At 38.6% G+C, this 24,384-nt stretch overlaps 1 protein-coding gene across 1 annotated transcript in view; it reads right to left on the bottom strand.

Annotated features, from left to right (window-relative positions):
• Positions 1–24,384, bottom strand: part of Il1rapl2 (interleukin 1 receptor accessory protein-like 2) — a 1,160,877-nt gene that overhangs the window by 517,838 nt on the left and 618,655 nt on the right. Inside the window, exon 4 of the mRNA XM_005412011.2 lies at positions 6,595–6,781. Coding sequence (XP_005412068.1) covers positions 6,595–6,781 — 187 coding nt within the window. The remainder of the gene's footprint in view (positions 1–6,594; positions 6,782–24,384) is intronic.

The raw sequence follows: 24,384 nt of genomic DNA, 5'->3' as shown, positions 1-24,384 counted from the left end.
TGGCTGGTATCTAAACGTCTCTCCAAAGCCTCATGCAGCCATAGGCAGGGCTTTTGGGAGGTGGCCAGATTTAGGGTGTGTGATGGTAAGAATAAGCCTGGCCCACCCTGGGTATGAGTGCTACATGCCCTAAGGTTAGGCAGCCTGGATAGAATATAAGGGACAGAAAGAGTGCTACTGCCATTGTTTTCTGCTTGCTGCCTTCTGTCTGTCCTGCTTTACCATAAACTGATACTTCTACAAATTCGGAGCAACAATAAACTGGATGTCAACTCCTTGGTCTCAGCAACAAGAAAAGTAGCTAAGGCAAAAGATAAAAAAATGTATTATCTATACACAATAGAGTATTATTCTGCCATAAAGAATAAACTCATATCATTTGTAGGAAAATGAATACACATTGAGACCATACTATTAAGAAAATCAGACACACAAGCTGAAAGATCACATGGTTTCTATTATATGAGAAATGTATCATATAAAAAAGGTGCAAAATAAAAGACAGAGAATAGGAAATAGTGAGGTAGATCTTTGGCATATGGGAAGAGAACTAAGAGATGGAAGGAGGAGGGTGGGATGGGAGGTGAATTAAATTAAAAATGGGGCATTGTGAGGTGCTGCATAAATACATCACGTCCGCACAAGAAAGAGATATAGGGAGGGTGATGGAAGGGAGGGGAGAGGTTCAAAATTAGTTAAGGATTGTTTAAAAAAAAAACTAATATTTGGATTATTGGGGTCCAACAAAGACTTGTGAATGTCAAAGTGGTATGAAGTTCATTAAAAGAAAAAACAACAGAAAATGCCTCAAACCTAGGAGATAAAAGTATGCAGGTAGGAGAAGATCCAAGGTCACCAGTCAAATTTAACATAAGATGTGGATAAACATCCCTTCTTCATATGATTGAAGAGTCAATATTATTAAAATACTGCATCTATAAACAATCTGCAGATTCAGTGGAATCCCTATCAAAATACCAATAATATTCCTCAAAAAACTTGATCAATATTGCATGTCTCTATCTGTTTTCATGAGAAACCACTTTGAAGATATCAATATGTAATACAACTAGCATTGTTAATTTCCTACCACTTTGTTTGTAACTCTGTATTGTCTGTACTGTTCTTTTGCTGTTTTGTAAAAGGTTGTCTGTCTGTTAATGTTTTCCTCCTTTTATTTTTAAAATAAAAAATACTAGAAAAGCAATCCTAATATTTATATAGAACCACAAAATAAACCTAAATACCCAAACACATCATGAATAAAAGGAACAAAGAAAAGTGCAGTGCACTGCCTTCCTTCAAAGTATACTGCAAAGCTACTGTCTTAATTATTTTTCTCTTGTTGCTGAGAAAAAATACCTGGCACCCAATGTTAGTGGAGGAAAGGATTATTTGGCTGACAATTCATAGAGGTTTCAGTCCATAGTTATCTAACTCCAATGCAGGGTGGCGTGGTAGAGGGGTATTGCAGAGGAGAAAAAGTCCATGGCAAAGCAGGGCAGGCAGAAGTCAGCAGACAGCAAGCACCAAGTGACAAGCAGCAATCCTCAGTCCCTTATACCTTATCCAGACTACCCCCCTCTCAGGAGGATACCACTCACACCCAGGGTGGGGAAGCCTTAATCCTAGCATTGCACCATGAATCAATCCCAGCATCACACACGTTAGTCCCAGCCATCTCTGAAAAATCCCACCTATGAACACATAAGGCTTTAGGGACATCTTGATACAAACCATAAAACCTACAATAATAAAAAATATAGTATTAGCATAAATGTAGATATATAGACCAATAAAAGAATATCAAGAGCATAGAAATAAATCTATGCACTTATATTCAATTGTTTTTAATGCTTAATTTTTGGAAAAAAATCAATAATGAAATACTAATAGAATAACAATAGTTATTACATTGTGTATCATTATCTTCAAAGTAGATACTTAGAGTATAAGATTTAAACCAAAAGGATTCTTAAAGTGTTAAGAACAAACATTGGAAATAGCTTTTTCCATAAATTATGGTAGGAAAACAATATCCATGTGAAGAAAAATCAAACTAAACTCCTTTCTCTTACCAGTTACAAAAGTCAACACCAAGTGGATTTAAGACATAAATAAAAGACCTGAAACCCTGAAACTAATAGAATATAACAGAGTAAATTCTTTAAGACATTGGGGTGGGCAAAGAATTTTTGGAGAATATCCAAAGTACAACAGCAAACAAAAGCATACATAGACAAATGGGATTACATCAGATTAAAAAGTTTCTATATAGCAAAGAATAAAATTAACAGACTGAAAAGACAGTGAGGAAAAATAGAATGGGGTAAATATTTGCACACTCTACATCTTACAAGGGGTTGATATCCAGAATATAGAAGGAATTCTAAAACCTCAAGAATAAAAAGAAAGAAAAATAAGAAAATAAATAACCAGATTAAAAATGGGCAAAGGTCCTAAATGGATATTCCTCAAAAGGAGACAAATTCCAATCAGGCATATTCAAAAATGTTCAGCATCACTAATCAGAGAAATGCAAATCAAAATCATAATGAGACACCACTGTACTTCAGGAAGAATAGTTATTAAAAAAACACTAAAAATAATAAGTGCTGACTGGTTCCTCTGTGAGAAAGAGGGAGGGATAACATTTCCCAGGGAGTTAATTGCTTTGGTTTATGATGTTGACAGTAATATCTAGAAACATGAGGAACAGGAAAACGAGGGTAGCAGAACAGCGAGATGAGATAACAGAAGGTATTCCTACAGAAGAAGGCTGATTACCTGCATTTTACCTCTAGCAAATAACTCTTAGGCAAGTCAACTCACTTTCCCAGCCCACACAATCATCCTAAACCCTTCATACTCTTTTTCTGTTTTGCATGGCTCTTCTGAAACCAGCATGGTGTCTTATAGAAGTGCCTTTAATCTTGGGAGACTAAGAATTAAGAAAATAGACTCTAGGGGCTGGGGATTTAACTCAGCGGCACAGCACCTGCCTGGTAAGTGTGAGGTCATGACTTCGGTTCCCGGTACTGGAATAAATAAATAAATAAATAAATAGACTCCGACTTTGGTAGCTTTGTAAATTTGAACTAGCTATATCTTTCTACTCATTTTTTCACAATAAAATGAAAATAATAACACTCACATCACAGAGCTGCATTAAAATTTAAATGCCATAGTGTAGAGACTAATTAGTGCAATGGATGTGTGAGACATAATAACTTAATAAATACAAAGTAGATTTATGATGACATGAAAGATCTCACTACATTATCTATGTCTAGGATTTCTTATTTTATAATGTTTTAATAGTACACATTTACATTGTAGGCAGTTTACAATCATCTTGCGGAGGACATACATGCACATAACACAGTTTGATTCTTTTTTAATCACCTTCCCTCCCACATCCCTCCATCCTCCTCTAAATCTCCTTTCCTCATTTTGTTCTTGTTGATATTGTTAATCGTATTTCATGTCTATGATAGAATATTTACATTCACTGATGTTATTAGGTTTCTATACCTGGCATATCTTTATTGTATTTATTTCACCTTCCCTTCCCCCTCCCCTCTCACACTTAATACCCAGGATCACTTCTGAACTGCAAGAAATCTATCTCTTCTCTCTTATCAACCCTTTATTGTGCTTTTTGTTTGTACTTTCCTTTACTGAAATTAGAAATATTATATATATTTAAGCTTGTGTGTCTGATTTATTTCAGTCAATATTTTATTTTTCAGGTGCATTTCTTTTTGTACAAATGTCTGAAAGTTTTTTTCTTTATAACTGAGTAGTATTCCATAATGTATAGATACCACATTGTTCTTTATTCAGTTAACTGTTGATAGATTTGCAGGCTGCTTCTAGGATTTCACTATTATGAATGAATTGTGCTGCTGTATGCATTGGTTTGCATGTGGCATGATGGCTTTAGTTCCTTGGGAAAGATCACTAGAAGGGGTTATCTGAGTCTTACAGGATTTCTAATTTCAGTTGAGAAATTTCTATACTGATTTCAATAACGGATTTTACCTGTTTTACAAGTACATACCAACAATGTAGGAGAGTTCCTTTTTCAGCACTGTCTTACGAGAATTTGTTATTTTTTTCTTTCTTGATGATTGTCATCCTTTCTGGGATGAGATGGAATCTTAGCATTGTTTTAATTAGCATTTCTTAAGTGGCCAGACAAGCTGAACACTATTTCTTGTATTTGTTGGCTATTAGTACTTCTTCCTCTCAGAAGTGTCTCCTCATTTCACTTGCCCATTTCTTGATTGGGTTTTTTGTTTTATGTGCTCTAATTGTTTTGAGTTCTTAATATATTGTAGATATTAGTCCTTTCTGAGGAGTAGCTGGCAAAATTTTTCCCCATGAGTCTCTTCACTCTACTAATTGATTCCCTTGTTGTACAGAAGCTTTTAAATTTGATATAATGTCACTTGTTGATTTTTGCCTTTATTGCTTGTGCCATTGTAGTTTTGTTTAGAAAATCCTCTTCTAATAATAATAGTGTGGCTTTCAAGTGTTTTAGCTATCATAATTTCCATTATGTTTGATATTTCTGTTTTAATGTTTAGACTTTGATCCATTTTGATTTTAGTTTAGTATATGGAGATAAATATAGGTCCAGTTGGTTTTCTCAGCACCATGTGTTGACTGGGCTATCATTCCAACAGGATGTTTTTGGCCTCTCTTTCAAATACCAAATAGCTGAATGTGTCTGGGGATATTTCTCAATCCTCTGCCCTGTTTCACTGATCCATATGTCTCTTTTTGTTCCAATATCATTGCACTTTTATTACTGTTACTTTCCAGTATAGTTTGAATTCAAGTACTGTGATGCCTCTTTGTTCTTTTTGCCCAAAATTGCTTTTGTCCTTCTATGTCTCTGCTGGTTTCATATGAATTTTAGAATTTTTTTCTTTACATTGCGAATATGCTGTTTTTATTTTTGTAGGGGTTGTACTGACTCTGCCTAACAGTTCTGGGATTATGGCTATTTTGACAATATCAGTTCTGCCTGTCTAGGAACAGGGAGTATCTTTCCATTTACATATGTTCACTCCAACCTTCATTTTCAGAGTATTGCGGTTTTGTGTATAAACATCTTTCATTTCATTGGTCTGGTTAGTTCTTCGGCTTTAAATTTTGCTTCCTGCTACCATGAATATTATTGTTTCCATAATTTCCTTCTCGTTGAGTTCATTATTGATGTACACAACCACTACGAATTTTTTGTGTTGATGTTGTATCTGCTACATTGCTCAAGTTGGTTATTAATTTAAAAGTTTTTTAATGGGGTCTTATATGTAGATTATCTTATATGTAGATTATCATGTAATCTGCAAGTAATGATAATTTGAGTTCTTAATTTCCCATATGCAGCCCTTTTATTTCTATCTCTTGCCTGATTCCTCTGGCTAATATTTTGAATACTATATTGAATAAAAGTGATGATCGAGGATATCCTTCTTTTTGTAAACTCAGTGAGATTTACCTAACTGCTTTCTTTTTATCATTAATTAAGTTTATTGGTACCTGTACAAAAATCCTTGTTGGTCACTTGCATCTACCATATATAAAACTGTACAGTATCTCAACTGTTGTGGCTTAGAGCCAGCCTAGAATACTCAGGCTCATGTTAGAACCATGGGACCCCTAGTCTAGCAGCCAGAATATCATAGCTAGAAAATTATATGATTACTCTCTGTTTCTTCCATAGATCCATTCTCTATCCTTCTCTATGGCCAGGGAAGCTGAAGACTATAGAGTCTATCTTCTACCATCGCCCTCTTATTTCCAATTGAGTTTTAATTGTGGGGGAAGAATTAGGAGGAAACCAGTGGGCAGGAGTTAGGAGAGGTCAGCGAATGATCTCTCCTATTTCATCCATATCTGCTACTTTATTATGTTCCTTCAAGGGCACAACTCTTGACAGACTACCTTCACTTTTGTTAGGTTTGTGACACGCTACTTCCCCTCTCTGTTGCAGGCCTAGGGATGATAATTGACAGCTTCCTCTCTTTTTGATTCCTACAGTTCTGCCCATATCTCTGTAAATAGACTCTTCATTCAACTCTCTTCCATTCAACCTTTAAGTATAACGTGTTTATAGGTAAACTTAACCTTAGCAGTGTTCACACTAACTCATTCCTCTACCTTGCCTTCACTGCAATGGTTCTCATACTGTAAATCATGGTAACAATTATTTGTTATTCTTTGTAAGTTCTACTACTGGTAATGATGGGCCTTTGTTCTTAAAAGTAAATAATACTTATATATTCTCTGAATAAGGTATTCCATGTTATTTAAACCTTTAATTTTCTTTCCATTTGCTCTTACTAGCTGGAGTGGAGGGAGTTCTTACTTATTTTTAGCAGTTAGAGAAGGTAAATTGCTTCTGACACCTGCTGATGGAAATCCATAGGAGCCATAACTCTAAATTATTTAGTTTGAAATCTGTTGATTTTTAATGAAATATTCAAGACCAAAAATTTTGAATAAACTCTCTTCCTTTTCCTTATCCCCAATCTCGCTAACAACTGAGGTCAAAATGCATTTAACAGCATGCTGAGTTACCTTGTACCATACAACATCCGGCTCCTGATCAGACTTTTTAAAATCATCCATGTCTGGGCAGGAAATCTCTTTTCTTTTAGTAACTTCAGACTTCTCTAAGTAGCGAATCCTGCTATTGTAGCACAGGCCTGATTCATTCTCTGCAACAGTCAAGGACATTGACACCTTCATGCAATATGTCGAGTTTCTGTTGGAACAGAGAATTAACAAAATTTACTGAATGTTTACATTTTTTTTTCTTCTCTATATATTTCAAGCATATTGACTTTTCCATTTAGGGTATTACCTAGAAATCAGGAACAACATCAGAACTGTACATAGCAGTTTTCTACTTCAACTGACAAGATGATATGAATAAAATGGTAATGTGGACATCTCGCCATGAGATGGCCACTGAGCTACATATGGGAGATATACACATCCACGAAACTATAATACAGGCATGATGTTTTTCCCAGTAGCACATATTGTCACACTGTAAATCTGATAGTAAACACTTGTGAGAAAGTTTCCATAACTATCATAGTTATTTCTGCTCTTCCTCTGCAGCTATTCTTTTACCAGCTATTTCAGGAATTGTTAAATGTTACCATGGGTTTGTAAGCAAAATTTCCTTTACAGAAAACCATACCAACATAAAGAGGATAATTGTTAATTTATATAAATGTTAAAGTATTTACGAAAATGTGTTAAGGATCAAGTTTTAGGTTCCTGTAAAGAAAAAAAAAATCTTCTTGTGATTGATCAGTTCGGATTAATTTTATTTAACAACAGTATCATTGAAAAGGTATTTCAATGTTGAGTTTTATCATTAGGCAATTTTAGAAATTGGGCATTAATTGGCTAACTCATTATGTGAGAATATTTATGGAATAAAAATTGTGCTATAATCTACCATGGTTAGTGCTTTCTCAGAAATGTGAGTTCAAAAACACATTTGATTAACTAAAAACAAACAAATAAATATATAAAATATTTTGCATTCATTTCTCTATGCATACACCGTGATTTTTCCCTGACCTGGACCAGAAGATGTCAACACAAAAGAAAACTGAAATGTGTGGGAAAGAGATCAGAAGGAGCTTGGTACGACTGAGAAGGTCAAGAATTAAAAAAAGACGGTCAACTATAAATCTTGGTAGTATTTAATCTTACTTCATGGAAGACATTTCAGGACCATATCTATTTTAAACATTAATGGATATGCACTGCCAAAACCACAAAGTACCACGGGTAATGATACAAAACCAATTATTTTTTTAACCACCAAATGATAACAGTCCTAACAGATGGAATCAGCCTGGCAAACATGAATTTTAAGATGACACCAGATGATTGGTATATGCATACTAGTCATCAAATTTTCACACTATCCCAGACATCGTACAGAAAACAATACAGATTGCCATGTGCTTTGAAATTACAAACTAAGATAACAAAAATGACTTTTACTTAGGTTTCTAGTGAAGCTAATTACTAGCAAGTGTTCTTGACTATGCCTGGGAAAATGTCATCTGAGAAAAGTGCTAATATAGCACTCTAACTCTGAAGTTCAAATGCAACTTCATTATACCATGTAGACTGTAGGTTATTATTTTCTCTCTTCCTAATGTAGGTACCTGAAACCCTAAAGGCATAAGTTATGCTACTTGGAATCAAATTAAAAAACAAATTTTTATGATGTTTTTAGACATTGTGCAACCTCTTTAGTAGCCATTATGCTAAAGACACTTTTAAGTAAAAGTCTCACGAAAAAGGAAAAACAGTTTGGTTCAATCAATTTAGCTCTTCTTTATCATGTTTTAAATACATCAGTGTTAAGTGTTTAAGTCTCCTTGCCTCTACCAAGTCCATGTATGATGCAACCCATCATAACATTCTCTTCTTCATTCATTAAGGCATAGCCACAATGACAATTTTTCTGTTCTTTGAACATACTATGCCTATTCAAACCATAGGCCTTTGTACATGCTTCCTCTCTAATCCTCTAACATTTATTCATTGGTAAACATAAGCTAATTGTGGCAAATAATTTGGTACTGTATCCCTGGAGTCAATACAAATAAGTGGCCCTCAACATCAGTTGATTAAATATGTGGGCATCAGAAAGCATGTATTAAAGAGATATATCATCCCTTCTACACTTTTACATCAACCTTGTATGGTACAATCCCCCTTCTTTTCTTTAGGTTCAGGTGTAGGATTAGTGAAATATCAAGATTCTTGTATAAATATGACCCAGATCATCTGTAGGTGTTCTTAGAACTCTATTCAGGGAAGGATTACCTAAGTTCTGTGCATCAGTATATTGAAAAAGAATAAATATACTCATTATAGCCAGCAGGGAAGGAGGCCTGGGGCAGGGACAGGGCAGGGGATAGAGAGAAGATAAATAGCCACATGTTTTAAAAGGTACTCAACACAAAAGAGAGGGGAACATCTCTCCTGGATAGCCAAAGTATTCCAAAAACTTCTTCATGTTACAGACTTTGACCATTTCTACTCTAGGGTATTACTTCATAGAGATAAGAGGTTTACTTGTGAAACATCTCCCAGTGGTGTGTTATACCTCCATGAATAGAGAACTATTGGCCAGGTTCTTAATAATAGAAGGAATAGGTAGGATATCTAGTGCTCTGAAAGCTCATAATCCCAAATACAATTATCCCTGGGCAGAGAACAGAATAAAATAAAGGACAAGACTAATATTGTGGTTTCTTAACAAAGCACTAACTCTAAACTAAGACCCACTGGCTTTAACTACCTCAGTGACGTCAGAGAAGTTATTTAACCTCTGTGAGTCTCAGTTTCCTCACCTGAAAAATGAGAATAACAAGATATTTTTGATGGTTCCACTAGAGGTAGGAGATAGTAATTCCTTTTATCATATAACTATGAGCAAAAATAGGTTTATATTTTTATTTGGAATGAATACTTGACTTCTCTAGACTACTGTAATTGTTAAATGAAATAATGAAACAATTAATACAGTATCTGCACATGGTATATATTCAATAAATGATACCCAGAGTTGAAATCATTTGGAGGACAGAGTCTTGCTATGTAGTTCTAGCTAGCTTTCAACTTACTGTGTAGCTCAGGCTGGCCTCAAACTCATGGCAATCGTCCTGCCTCAGCCTCCCGAGTACCAGGATTATAGATATGTGACACTATGCCTGGCTTGGAATTGTTAATATTACTAGATCAATTTATACTCTATATTGTAAATAAATAAAAATTCATATGTGATGTAAAAATCATGAACAATGATGAATATATTCAAAACAACACACTGGTAACAATGGTTTAAGACAGGCCACTGAGTGTAGAGTACTACTTAATAGGAAAGAGTCTAGAACAGGTCAAGTTTAGCACTAAGGGTCATAAAGATCTAAAATAATAGAAAAGATACATTGGCTTAGAAACAAAAATTGTAGGGGAGAGAGAGAGAGAGAGAGAGAGAGAGAGAGAGAGAGAGAGGCTGAGGGCAAGAAGGAATGTCCAGGTACTATAAATACTAGCTTCTGGTGAAAGGCCAGAATCTTGGAGGTCAAAGGATCAGCAAAATTCCACTACATCCCTGGGAGCTTTTTAGACATTGTCTTCTATTAAGCCTAGATATCCAGGCAAGATTTTCAGGAAGAAGTAGAGGGAGCCTCTTATGTGACCACCCCTTAACACTCTCAAAGCATAAATTATATAGGCCAGTGATGGTGAAGCTATGAGCTTTGAATGGCACAAGCATCCCACTGTGGCACGCATGCCACAGGTCCATCACCACTGATATAAGCCATGCCAGAAGCACTGGAATTAACTTCAGGTGCCAATAGCACACGGAACTCATACTATGGATGGCTGATGGGTTAAAGGAGAAAACGTTTCAGTCCTTCCTAACCCTTAACCATAAAAACTTTAGCCAAAAGCCCTGCATGTATTCATTGCTGCCACATCCAATGACACATTAACAACTGCTGACAGATTGCTTGTTAACCCATGAACAAGCAGTGATATGAAGTTTTTGATGATGACCAAGGTCCCTGGAACTCAAAGACAGTGCCTGGCTTGAGTCTTGCTGTCGCTATAGTTGACCTAGTAGATGTGAGATCAAGGCTTTCTGACAGTTGGAGACTAGGGTTGATTTTTATTAGTCGTGTAATCCAGCCCTAAAGCAGTTCCTGCTAACAATCTTGCAATATTTAGATTTTATTTTGAAAAATGCCCTAGGCTCATTCTATTTAAAATGTTTCCTGCAACTGAGACCTAAAAATGTTACTTTTCTTTCATTAAGTACAATTAGAGCTGTGCAAGTTTGAGTAGGCAGACTGACAAGTATGCAAGAGTAGGATTTGTACTTTTTTTCTTTCCTCCCTTTACATCCTGAGGACAAGGAACAGATTCAGATTTAATGTAAGAAAAAGGCCTTCACCATGATACTGGAGCAAAGACTTAACTTTACTTGTATTTGTAATCTTTCCAAGTAGTGTCCCTCAGTATCCATAGGGCTTTGGTTTCAAGATACCTTCCCCCTCCTGCATACACAGGAATGTTCACATGCCCATGTCTTTTATAGAAAATGATATAGTTGCATATAACACATGCATATACTCTCATATACTTTAAATCATCTGTAGATGATGTACAATCCTAATAAATTGTAAATGTTAAGTAAGTAGTTGCTCTATTTTACCATCTAGAGAATAATGACAAGGGAAAAGTCTGTACATGTTTAGAACAGATGTAATTATTTTATTTCAAGTATATTTGATCCTTTGTTGGTTGAGTACACAGATGCATGACCCATAAATATGGAAAGCTGGTTTTTCTTTCTGTATCTATAATTGTAGTTAATTGTACAAGAGCCAAGGAAGTGGGCAGGTAGGTATTGACTAAAAAGCAAAGAATATAAACACAGAGGGGACAAATAATTGTGTAAAGCTTATCTAACTAATCAGTGGTTTAGAAACAAGGTCTCTTTCTTGGCTGCTTGTCTCTGGCTACTCTCAAAACTGATGCTAAGATTCCTTTACAGTCAAATGAACTTGTGGTCACCCATAACATGTTGGGCAATCTGACAGAAAAAAAAAACAGATACTTAAGTATAATATTTAAAGAATAATGTTGTTAACATGCATAAAAAATAATTAGCAAAGTTATGGAAAAAACTCACTTTCTATTCCAGAAGTTCGATGTTAGGTACAGTAGGTTGTAATTTATATTTATTTCTTTCAGGGGCATGTCTAAAGGAAAATATTGGCTAATGTTAAATTCTCTCAGGTGGGGGAATAAGACTCAGAAATTAAAACATATGTGAAAAATCCAAATGTCCTTAACTCCCATTTATGTAACATGCTTATACTAAAATCTAAACCTTTATGTCAGAGTTTCTGTGAATTTATTGTATCACCAGCACTAACCTAGTGAAAATAACCTAAATAAATTAGAGAACTTTTTTATATCAAAAGCAGAATCCTTTAATAAAAAGCCTCAGGATAAATTGAAATTTTTCTGAGTAGTTCCTTCCATAGTCTTATCTACATTTCAAAATACATTCTGTGCAAATTCCAGAAGTATCTAATGATCAACAAACTAAAATAAACTTCACTTTTTGACATATTTCAAATGACCACCATAATTAGGTATCAATCAATTTATACTTGTTAGATGAGATTTTCCTTCTCAGATATAAACTGTCCACTGGTAGGACAGCAAATTCCAGGAAAGAAATAAATAAACAAATAAAAGGCATTTTAGGCCCTTTAATAATTTCCATTTCTCAAAACTCAGAAAATTAAGAAAGTTTTATTGAAATATATCTTTGACCTTGCTGGAAAGATTTTTCTGAGAAATGCAGAAACAACTATATGAAAGCATGAAGACATAATGTTAATGCATTAAAAGATCAAGAAGGCCAAAGTTGACCAATGTGGGAATACCACCATCATATGAAGAAAGAGCAACTCCATAGAGTAGTTCAGACGACATTAATTTGGTATTTTCTGTGTGCCATGCTGCCTATATGTATTGCAAAGTAGATATAAAACTAATACAAAAATAAAAATATTTATACTGTAGTAAGAATTTGGTACAAACACAGAGGATCTTCTATAAAAAACTCACTTTTCTTTCTTTTAGGCTTGTTTCCAGTTTTGTAGTGTTGTGAGGGTGCAGAGATTTTTGTTTTTATAAGCTAGTTTTATTAAACAAAAATTTCACTGTTCATGGATGATTTCCTCTAGCTTGTAAAAAATGTCAACATAATAGTTTTCAAATTTATGCACAATTTTTCCATTCATCAGAAACATGCTTAGTAAATAAACAAGGATTTTGGGGAGCTATGTACAGAGAACATTATCCAGTATTAACTGTTTTTACCTAGTGCCGTCATGAACATTTAGGTTTTGACATGATACTAATGATACCAAGTCAGAATCATTCAAATATAATTTCCTTATAATTCAGTTAGAGAAAATGCCAACTCAAGCACTTGAATTAAGCTATATTTGAGTGCTTACTGCGTGACAGTGTGGCCTCAGGAGGTAGAGAGACTTAGGTTCAAATCTTAGCTCTACTGTGTCTTTACTAATGATGTTTGGACAGGTAGCTATCAGTTTTTGGTATATATGAAATGAGAAAAATAAAAGCAGCTTTTTAAATACGTTAATCATATTACAGAAGTGTTAGGAATTGTAAAGGGTCTGAGATTTTACCCAGCTTTTAAGACAACAGGTTAGCCTGAGGGCTTCAGGGATGCTTATAGAAGACAGGAGACTCTTGGCTCAGAAACAATGACAGTTAATTAGAGCACTGCAGAGCATACGTATTTATTTGCTTTACTCAAACACATTTCCATAGGATAATATAAAGAGGATCAGATGACACTTTCGAGGCTATGGGTTGGAGTACAGTAGAAAAGCCTCAAGTTTAGGAAACACAAATATTTTATGCATACTATAAGCACACAGAATCTTTGCTTTCAGAGGAAATACTACATCTTTTTTCCAAGGTTGTAAGCAAACATGCTCTTCACTCTAGAAGGAGATATTATTTCTGTCTCCAAGACTGCTCTTTATATATATGCCTATGAAAAGATAATCCAGAACAAAGTGAGGGAGGAGACCAAGGAAACCACCACCTGTTCAGTAGTTTTGATTACCTAGCATCTCACAATCTCTGTGCAAAAGAGTGTAATGGCCCTGCAAGTCCTGCCAGAGCTTCTTCTCCCCATAACTGCTGTTCTGCTTCTGTAGTGTCATTTGGCATTAAGCAGAAATGAGAGGTTTCCCCATAGAAAAGAAACAGTGTAAAAGTGAAAGCAAAGAATTGCTGGAGGCTCTCAGGGTGATGTGAGCCCCTTATAGATCCCCGGGCAAGAAAGCCAATTCTTGCTCCTGCTCTGTGTCTGAGTGGTCTGTTCTGAATCCCACTCATCCCCTGCTTCATTGAGTGCTTGGCTGGGAAGCAGTGGGATCTGATAAAACCACTCTTGGCCGATTGCCCCTCACCTTTGGACAGAGCAGGGAGCTTGACTGACCAGATGGCAAACTCCTGCCCAGTGCATGCTGACAGATCATTCCTGTCATATGGGAGGTCTCCCCACGTGACTGGTTGAGATCTCCAGCTGGCTGGCTCAGGAGGGCTTACACAGAGAAGATCAAATGGCATTTGGCCAACATCTGAGTCACAGTAAGGTCTGGAGCCCCACTTGGGAGGGAGATCCAAGAAGTCACCTTCAGTGAGGTCTGATCACCCTCTTGTGTTCCCTGAGTAACTGCTGGAGTAGTCAAACTAGAACAGTTTAAGATCTTGTCTTCCCAAGTAAATCCTGCAGTGCAGTAAAACTGGAATACTTTAGGTTGCCGTCAGTGGATGGGAGTCTTGTTGGAATGTGTCAGCGAATGAGTGTGTGTAAATGAGATGGACAACATCACACTCTGAACTCTGGTTTGGGTGCACAGTACTGAAGCGAGTGCTGTAGTCCAGAAGTGTAGTTTGAGGGGCACCTTCATAAAGGTTAGGGCAGTACTGTTGTGATAGATAGGATCACTGGCCTGCCAGTGCTAAGAGGAGCCTAAAGTATCACTGCAAGGAGACTGGTTGGTGACAGAAGAAGCAATTGGTGTCTCTAATTTTGTGGGTGGCAGGAACTATGGGAGGGAGTCAGAGCAAGTCCGTCCCATTAGAAGTTATGATAAAACATTTTCAAAAGGGATTTGATGGAGATTACAAGCAAACACTCCTGGTAAACTCCAAACCATCTGAAGTGGAATGGCGATCCTTCCAGATTGAGTGGCCTGCCCAGGGCTCATTTGAAAGGGCTCTGGTCCTGAGTGTTTGGCAGGCTGTGGCAGGAGATGCCAGACATCCAGATCAGTTTCCGTATATGGATTCATAGTTGCAGCTAGTTATTTACCATGCCCCCTTGGTTGAGACAGCTACTTTCCCAAGTTCCAGTTACCAAGGCAGTCCACTCACACAAATAGTCCCACAAAGAAACACCACTCATTCTCTCGGGTGTCTCAAAGGACTCCCCCGACTAGATCAGCCACACCCTTATACCCAGGGTACACTGGCCCAAGGCTGGAACCAGAGACCTTCGGCACTCCAGACGTCTGGTCCTAAGACTGCCCCATCACCAAATAAAGAAATCTCCCCTCCAACACTACCAAGATCATCCAGTGTTTCCACTCTGCTTCTCACTCAGTCAGGATCGCATTTAGGTCCCAAGTTTCCATTACCAGGATTTACCACCTCCCCAGTGACAATAGAGGCACTGGTTAGAGTCCCTCCAAAGAAGAACTCCATCTCCCTTTGCAGGAGGTCACAGGGGAGCCCCTGATGGTCCACAATAATGGCTCAGTGACACTGTGATGCCCATCCTTTATTTACCAGCATTTCACTACCACTGACCTATTAAATTGGAAACCCACACACCTTTATATGCCAAGAGAACACAAGCACTCATTGACTTCCTCCAGTCCATTTTCCAGACTCATAACCCCAGTTGGCCTGATTGCCATCAGCTTCTGATCACCCACTTCACAGAGAAGAGCTTCAGCATGTCCTGGCTATTGTGACTAAGTGTCTGGAAGAGAATGCTCCAGCAGGCACCATTGACTTGGATGCCTATGCTAAACAATGGCTTCCTTCGGAGGACACAACCTGGGACCCGAATATTCCCAACCAGATGGTCCAGCTGGTCCACTATTATACTGTCCTGGAACATGGCTAAAAGGTGACCAATATTGCCAAGGTGGGAGAGACGCTCCAGAAGCCAGATGAAAGCCTGAATGCATTCCAGGAATGGCTCTCTGAGGTGTACTGCACCTACATACCCTTTGATCCAGAGACCCCTTGAGAACCAAAGGATGATTAGCACAGCTTTTGTGAGCCAAAGTACCAGGGACATTCACCAAAAAGTCAAGAAGCTAGAAGGCTTTGCAGGTATGAACATGGCCTATCTACTGGAAGTCATCAACAAGGTATTTGTAAACTGAGATGTGGAGGCACGCAGAGAGACTGAAGGATGAATGAAGCAAAAGGCCAACCTCACTGCCATAGCCTTGGCAGGCAGACCAACAGAGAATCAAGTTAAAAATAAAGGAAATCAAAAGAAGGAAGGCATCCACTCTTAAAAGCCATGTATACCCCTAAAAAGGATCAATGTGCCTATTTCAAGAAAACGGGCCATTACAAGCGTGAATGCCCAAAGCTGAAGAGAAGGATTGCTGTGTAATCCAAGGAACTAGATGTTACCAGCTCTACTTTCACAGTAGGAAAAGAGTCTCACTTTGAAAACTGAGGGGGATCAGATTCCCAATCCCGCTGGGGCTCATGGTCTCTGTTAAAGTGGGGGAAAAGCCAATAAAATTCCTAATAGACACAGGGGTGGACTATTTGGTTTTGATATCTTCCACCAGGCCCTTAAACTGCCTAATTGTTAACACCAAAGGGCCCACAGGGTCTAAAGCTTAAGCTTTTTGCCAGCTGAGGATTTGTAAGATAGAAGGCAACAAGGTAATATACCAATTCCTGTACATGCCAGATTGCCCAGTTCCCCTCTTAGGGAGGGATTTGTTGGCCAAGTTGAGGGCAAAAACTGACTTCAGGGGTGGAGAAATACATCTGGAACTGCAACCACTTCAACTGATCCTTGCCCTGAATGTCCTTTGGGAAGAAGAATGGAGACTCCATGACTGGTGGACTCAGGTGTTCCTGAGGGAGACAAGGACTTGCTAAGACAATGGCCTCAAGTGTGGACAGAGGACTATCCACCAGCATAGCCATTAATCAGCCCCAGGCAAAGCAGTACTTAAGCCTGGGACCAAGCTGTCCACACAACAATATAACCCGGTGCCACTACAGGCCAAATGAGGGAGCCAAACAACACCTTGGAAGACTGCAAAGCTATGGGATCCTTGTTCTTTGCAAGCCACCCTGGAACACACCTCTCCTCGCAGTCAAGAATGCTAACATTGGGAGCTACCTCCCAATCTAGGACCTTCGAGCAATCATTGAGGCTTAAAGTGACCCTACACCCTAGAGTTCCAGACCCCTACACTCTCCTGGGACTGTTGACAGCCTCAGTGTAACAGTTTACCTGCTTAGATGTGAAAAACACCTTCTTCTGACTCTTCCTGGCCCCAGAGAGCCAGCCACTCTTCACTTTCCAATGTGGATTGACTGGCAGTGGACAACATGGCCACATCACCTGGATAAGACTGCCACAAGATTTCAAAAATGCCCCAACTATATTTGGGGAAGCATTGCCTGAGATCTCCATGCATTCCTGGCATGGAACTTGGGATGTACTTTGTTGGAGTATGTTGACAACCTCCTTCTGGGACATAAAACATGCGAGGGATGCAAGAGAGTTTAGAAGAACTGCTTGGCCATCTGTGCTGGAAGCATTAATAAGATATATCATTTTGGAAAAAGACACAATTGTGCTGCAGTGAGGTCAAGTACTTGGGATTCCATCTACACAAGACAGAAAGAAAACCAGAGGCAGCTCAGAAGGCAGTGATCCAAAACATGCTTGAACCTAAGGCTTGCAGACAACTGCAAGAATTCCTGGAAGCCACATGAGAAACCAATGTATATGCCAGAAAAGATTCAATGGATGGAGCACGAAAAAAGAACTAAGGCACTGGACAGATGGTATAGGCTACTAGAATGTTGATTTGCAGTGCCTGCCTACCTGGGGCCGTGGTTGGTATAAACAGCTCATAAGACCACCCATTTAGGAAGAGAAAACCCAAAAATTCTACTTGGCCAGTATTTTTACATCCCTCAGATGACTCCCCTGACAATGCAGATCATTCAGTGCTGTGTCACTTGCACTAAGCACAACCCCAAATTGGACCTGGGGACCCAAGAAGGAGTCCAAGGTGTAAGGCCTGTACCATTTGAAGATATTCAAGTTGATTTCAAAAAACTGCCCAAATGTGGAGGTAATGGTTTCCATTACCTTCTCATCATGCTTTGCACCTATTCCAACAACATAGAAGCTTTCCCTTGTCAAAATGAAAAGGCTTCCAAGAAGTGACACAATGACTGCTATAAGAGATCATTCCCCATCCTGGTGTCCCTTTGAGCATAGGGTCTGTCTGTGTGGCATAAGTAGTTCAAGGAGTAGCTCATTCATTGGGAATCAGAATCTGCATGTGGTCTATTGGCCCCAGAGCTCAAGAAAAGTAGAATAAATACAACCCTAAAAATAGTTCTATGAAAACTTTGCTGAGAGGCAGGACTGACCTGGGTCCAAGATTTCCCATCATGCTTCTCTGGACATGAGGTACTGCTCATAAGAGCACAGGCTATTCCTCTTACAAGATTTTGTACATCAGCCCTCACATCCTAAGAAAATTGGCACACTCAGTAACAGTGGTGGCAGAATCTTCCTTAGGAAAGCAACTGACTGAGTTGTAAATGATCTCCCAGAAGACATCTGCTTAGACATGAGAGAGAGCCCCCATTATCACATCTAGCCCCATATACCGTTTTTCTCCCAGAGATTTAGTTTGGGCAAAAAACAGTATCAGGAGAGGCTCGGCCAGGCATGGTGGTGCACACCTGTAATCCCAGCACTCAGGAGGCTGAGGCAGGAGGATCATTGCAAGTTTGAGGCTAGCCTAGGCTACAAAGTGAGTTAAAGGCCAGCCTGAATTGCATAGTGAGACCCTGTTTGAAAGAGAGAAAAACAAAAACAAAAAAAAGTATCAGGAGAGGCTCAAGTCAGGATGGAAGGGGCCACTAATAGTCATTTTGACCACCCCCATAGTAGTCCAATTGGAAGAAATCCCCATGTGGAGTCACCACAGTTGAATGAAGAAAGCTACAGCCCCAGGATGAAGGTGATCCAGAGATCCATGCAGTGAGACCAAGATCATCCTGCTGAGAGTGGGACAAACGCTGACCTCCCCAACTGGATGTGGATCTCCACCCTTCTCCTGATTGGACGAACTTCCACTCAGGCAACAGATGACTGCCAAGCTTGCCAATGGGTCGCCCAGAGGGGAACCAATGTCATGACCACCTGGCTTTTCCACAGCCCTTATTTGTGCATCAGGTTGGTCATTAGGACCTGTACACATAACCAAACTATACATAAAATCTGTGACCCAGTACAAGGCTTCCAACCCATATGTTTTGACCTGAAGCCATCTCAAATCTGGTGGCTCAATCTTAGAGTGGAACATGTGAATGGACCACACATAAGCCAGTTGTCTTGACCTTTGATGCATGCAAAGCCCTTAGCTTTGCTCCTCAGGATTCCAAACATGACTGTTCATGTAGAGTTTTATGATGGGAATGTCAGTACACATCTGAGGATAAATACAAGTGTGAAAAGAAGTCAGCATGACATGCATGCAGAGCTATAGTAGCTTTCTATTGTCCCTATTGGTCTTGCATCACCTGGAGTTCTTGGCAGGGCCCAGGGACACTGGAGAAGGGCATTCCTCTCCTGAGCTGCCCTAAAGATGAATGCAACCCATTTACTCATCAGTAATCTGAAGGATTCTAAATGGGAAACAGCAAGTGGTTTGGACTCCTCATTAATAGCTGAGGGACAGACCCCAAGATGACTGTATTCCTCCAAAGATGGACATTCATCCCAAATGCATCCAGCTTCTAGATTTTCTACTCATTTTATGAGGAATAAACTTAGCTACTGCCCCAGGTACCACCAATGACATATAACCTTTTTATGGGGCTTGCAGAGAGCATAGTACATTCACTAAATGTCACCTTATGTTATGTTTGTGGAGGAATCCTTATGGGAGACTGCTGGCTCTGGGAGGGCAAAGAATGGGACCCTAGAAAAAACATAACTAAGGTATTAAGGGACGGGAAGATAAAGACGATAACAAGAAATGGCCCTCTCAAAGGGGCAGCAACCCTTGATTTTTAAAAACTGGCATAATTGGGAGGCACTGCCTCACATGTTGGGGAAGAGACTTTACTAACCTCATGGGAGAGATGACTTACCTATGACAAAGATTTTGTAATGAAAGGACAAAAGATACAGAGTGATGGGGTAATGAAACCAAGATTAATCCCCTAGCCCGAGTCCCCGACTTAAGGCCGGGCTGGAAGAACTTAACCATATCCATTCATGGTTCAGCCTCTAATGGACTGTATAAGATATTCCACAATAGGGCTTATACCTAACTCTTGTCAGGATGGACGGGAAGTTGCATCCTGGGGACTGTCAAACCTTCTGTCTTCCTCCTACCCTATGTCAGGGGGAATTGTTAGGTTACACAGTTTATTCTTCCTACCAAGAGACAAGGGGCCTGGTCACAGGCAACTGGAAAATGATGAATGGCCCACAGAAAGGATATTTCAATATTACAGGCTAGTCACTTGGGCTGAGGACAGGTCATGAGGATATGGAATCCCACCTACATGTTAAACAGAGCAATGAGGCTACAATCCATTCTTGGAATTATAACAAAAGAAACCGCATGAGTCCTAAGCCTCCTAGCTAAGCAACAGACTAAAATCCAGAATCCAGTCTATCAAAACAGACTAGACTTAGACTACCATTCAGCTCAAAAGGTAGGAGTCTGCAGAAAGATCAAGGTAATAGAAAAAAAAAATCACAAAAAGCATGCAAGAGATAGCACACATGCCTGTCCAGAGCTGGAAGGCATGGAATCCAGAGGAACTATGGAAGGAGTAGGTCTCAGCATTAAGGGCCTTCAAGACTTCAAAGGAAGGGTTCATCACCATAAATGGGGCCTGTTTAGTTATTCTTTGCCTACCACCCCTGATAATGCAAGCCCTCAACACCATGGTAGCATCCATTGTGGACTGAAAAATACACTTCCAGATTTTGTGGATTAAAGGATATCAATCAATAGAAAACTGTCTAGAGTCAAGCATTGATGGCAGATGTCAATATGAGGCATCAAAGGGAGGCATGAGGGAGGAAACTAAGGAAACCATGCCCTCTTCTGTGGTTCTGATTACCTAGCAACCCATGACGACTTTGCAAAAGTGCATATTGGCCCTGGCAAGTCCCGCCAGAGATTCCTGCTCCCTCTAATCCCTGTTGTGCTTCTACAATCTTGCCTGACATTACCCAGCAATGACAGGTTACCCCATAGAACAGAAACAGTGTAAAGGTGAAAGCAAAGCATTACTTGTGGCTCTCAGGGTCACAGGAGTCCCTTGCAGAGCCACCAGTAATAAAGCCATTTCTTGCTCCTACTCTGTCTATTTGGAACCCCCTCATCTTCTGCTTCAAAAGAATAGTCAGCTCACAAAATATGCAAAAATGTGAGAGGCTGAGGGAAAAATTCTCTCCTAACAGTGAGACAGTTCATTTAGAGCACTTAGAATTGTACCTGGCACATACTAAGTACTAAATAATAATTCAGTCTTTCAATAGCATGACCACTATTATCACATTATTTTCTGACTCCCAGTCCAAATCCTAAAGAGAAAGAAGAGATTGTGTTTTCTTCTTGTATTGTTTTGTGGAAAGAAGCCAATGGATCATGATATAGACAACAAAAAATGAATCTAATTCAACTGTTAGATTCAAGGTTGACCTATGGGGAAATTTGATTTGACTCTCATCCAGTTTGGTTTGCAACTAGAATTGTGAAGAGAATTGAGTTTGTGAACAGAGGCACCAATGAATATTTAACAATTCATTCTCATCATTTTGCTACCTAAAGATATAAGCAGCTTATTCAAAACCTGGCTCCAAACGATGGATCGAATTATGGGTAAAGGTAAGAGACTAATAAAGGTAAATTTAAAAATATTCCATGCTACCACCACCATCCACACTACAGTATGAGTGACTCCTGATTTCTTGTTAAAGACAATTTCATGAATCAAAATTTAGTACACATCATCCCATAACTAAAAAGCTTTACATAATTCTGTGGCAAACTCTGATGCTTCCAATAAAACCAATAACAATATATCTCTCCTGGAGAAAACTTTCCCCAAACAATTACATTAACTCCAATAACTATTTATTACGTCTTCATTGCTTCTTATTTAAATTACAATTAGTTTTCTTTTCTCTTTCTTTTTCTTTCTTCTTTTTTTTATACTGGGAATCAAACTCAGGATCTTGCACTTGCCAGGCAGGTGCTTGTGCCACTGAGCTGTATCCCAGGCTGCACTAATTTTTCAATCTGTCAATATGTTGTGTTTCATAATTATTCCCCTAGTACTCACAAAGGTTATACATGATTGCTACAGTTACATCACAACCTCTTAAAAACAGTTTTATTTACAGATGATTACCTACCTCTCCATACAGTAGACGCAATTATTCTTCCTGCTTTTGCATTGTAAACTGTATAACTTAACTGTATCAGCAACTAAGCTATCCACTGTAGTCAAGGTTTACAAGGGAATATGTTTAATACAAGACACACAACTTCTAGGAATATTTTATAATTTTCTCCCAAAGATTCAAGTGCAAAAGAGTCTGGGAGATCTGTCCACACACTAGTCCAGCTGGAGGCCTAAAGCCCATAACAATGTCTCCTGAAAGTCTGTATCAAGCATCTGCACTGGTAAGGCCCAGAAGTCAGTGGAGGAAGCTAGAAAATCTGCACCAATAGGATGAAAGATCTCTGCCTTCAGGCTGAGGGATCTGCACTGGAGCCAGGAAGTGATGCTCAAAGTAAGGACAAGAGTAACTTCAAAGAGAACAGCAGCCATCCCCAGTGACAGTGAGGACCCAAGCTCCTCCGATGATGAAAACAGCTGAGTTCCTACCAGGAAACCAGCATGACAAGCTTCTCCAGGAGAATCAACAGCACTCCATGTTCCCCTCCAGTTCTCCTTTTATGCTGTTGGCAACAATCCTCAGGTGGAACATTCACATCCAGCACCACACTGATTCAGTTCAGCTGGGTGTTGACCATTAGTGAACCCATCACACTACCATAAACTATTCCTACTAGATTTATTCTATGAACTTTGTGCACTCAACATAGCTATTATTGTCAGAGATCTTGAAAAACTTGTCAATATTCAAAATTTCTATGTCTTCCATCAAATTAACTTTATAGCCTACAGTCATCTCACTTCTGCCCCATTATTTTATTCACTTTCTATCACTAGAATGAAAAGGATGACTTATTAACTAAAATCCAAAGACCTCTTGTTCAACCTCATCCTATCGAAATTCTGTGTGTTATTTGAAAATAATAACCACTTCTGCCACTTTTCTAAACTTTTCCTTAGTTTAAAAGTACCTTCCTCTTTCAAATGTCTACTTGTCAGACCATGCCTATTGTTTATTATTCTCCCTTGACCTACTTTCAAAGTTTTGGCTATTATTTTCTAGACCTCAGGTTTTTGTTCTGTTTCACTTTTTTCTTTCAATCTAATCTTCATCTCTAGAGATTTTATGCAAGCAAAAGATCCCAACCACAACTGAGCAATGAAAACTCCAAATCTATAATACATATCTTCAGTTCTGTACTTTCCCTTTAGTTGCAGCCTCATACAGCCATGTAGGAATCAAGAAATCAGGATTGTAAAGGCACTTTACAATGCTCAGTTGAACTTCCCTCTTACAGTCTGTTTTTCCTCTTATAATATGTGTCAAGTTTAGAGGTATCACTAATTATACTATTTAGTTTCTTAAGTTGGATGTCTCAAAATCACCCTCTACTCCAATTCCTCATACTTATTTCTAACATCTCCAGCTCTAATGGCTCTCGTAGGTATGAGACTCATATCAAAGTGCCTACTGGATATCTCTATCAGATGTCCAATAGGTATCTTAACATTAACATGGTCTGAAAGTTAATTCACCCAAAACACCCATTCATTCACCTTCTAGATTCATCTAATTAGTCTTCTACACCAGTGACCTGGGAATTATTTTAGGCATTCCCTCCTTCTCGGCCTGGACATATGTACAAATTCTACCTACTAAATGGCTCTTTATACCCTGCTCTCCATTTCTATGTGCAGTGCTTTAATTTACCTTTTGAATTAATATGGAACCTTCCTCATAGGGCTCCTTGTTGCCAGTCTTTCCCACTTTTCCATAAACATATACAAGGTGTTATCACTAACTACAGTAAGTGTTTGAAATGTCTTTAAAATATTTTATATTAAAGACACTACCATTAATCCCTCTCAAAATTCCTTAAGCAAAAATGAACACACTAGAAGTTACTATGGTAGTAGCAAAAAGACATGGTGACAGCTTTGTTTTCTTATTGCAAGGAGGTGGGTGTTGACGATGTCAAGAATTTTGTATTTTTTTTTTTTTTTTTTTTTTTGGTTTTTCTCCGGTAC

The sequence above is a fragment of the Chinchilla lanigera genome, unplaced genomic scaffold (assembly GCF_000276665.1).
Source record: "Chinchilla lanigera isolate Chin_1 unplaced genomic scaffold, ChiLan1.0 scaffold00147, whole genome shotgun sequence".
Taxonomy (NCBI): domain Eukaryota; kingdom Metazoa; phylum Chordata; class Mammalia; order Rodentia; family Chinchillidae; genus Chinchilla; species Chinchilla lanigera.
This window is presented reverse-complemented; position numbering and strand designations above follow the sequence as displayed.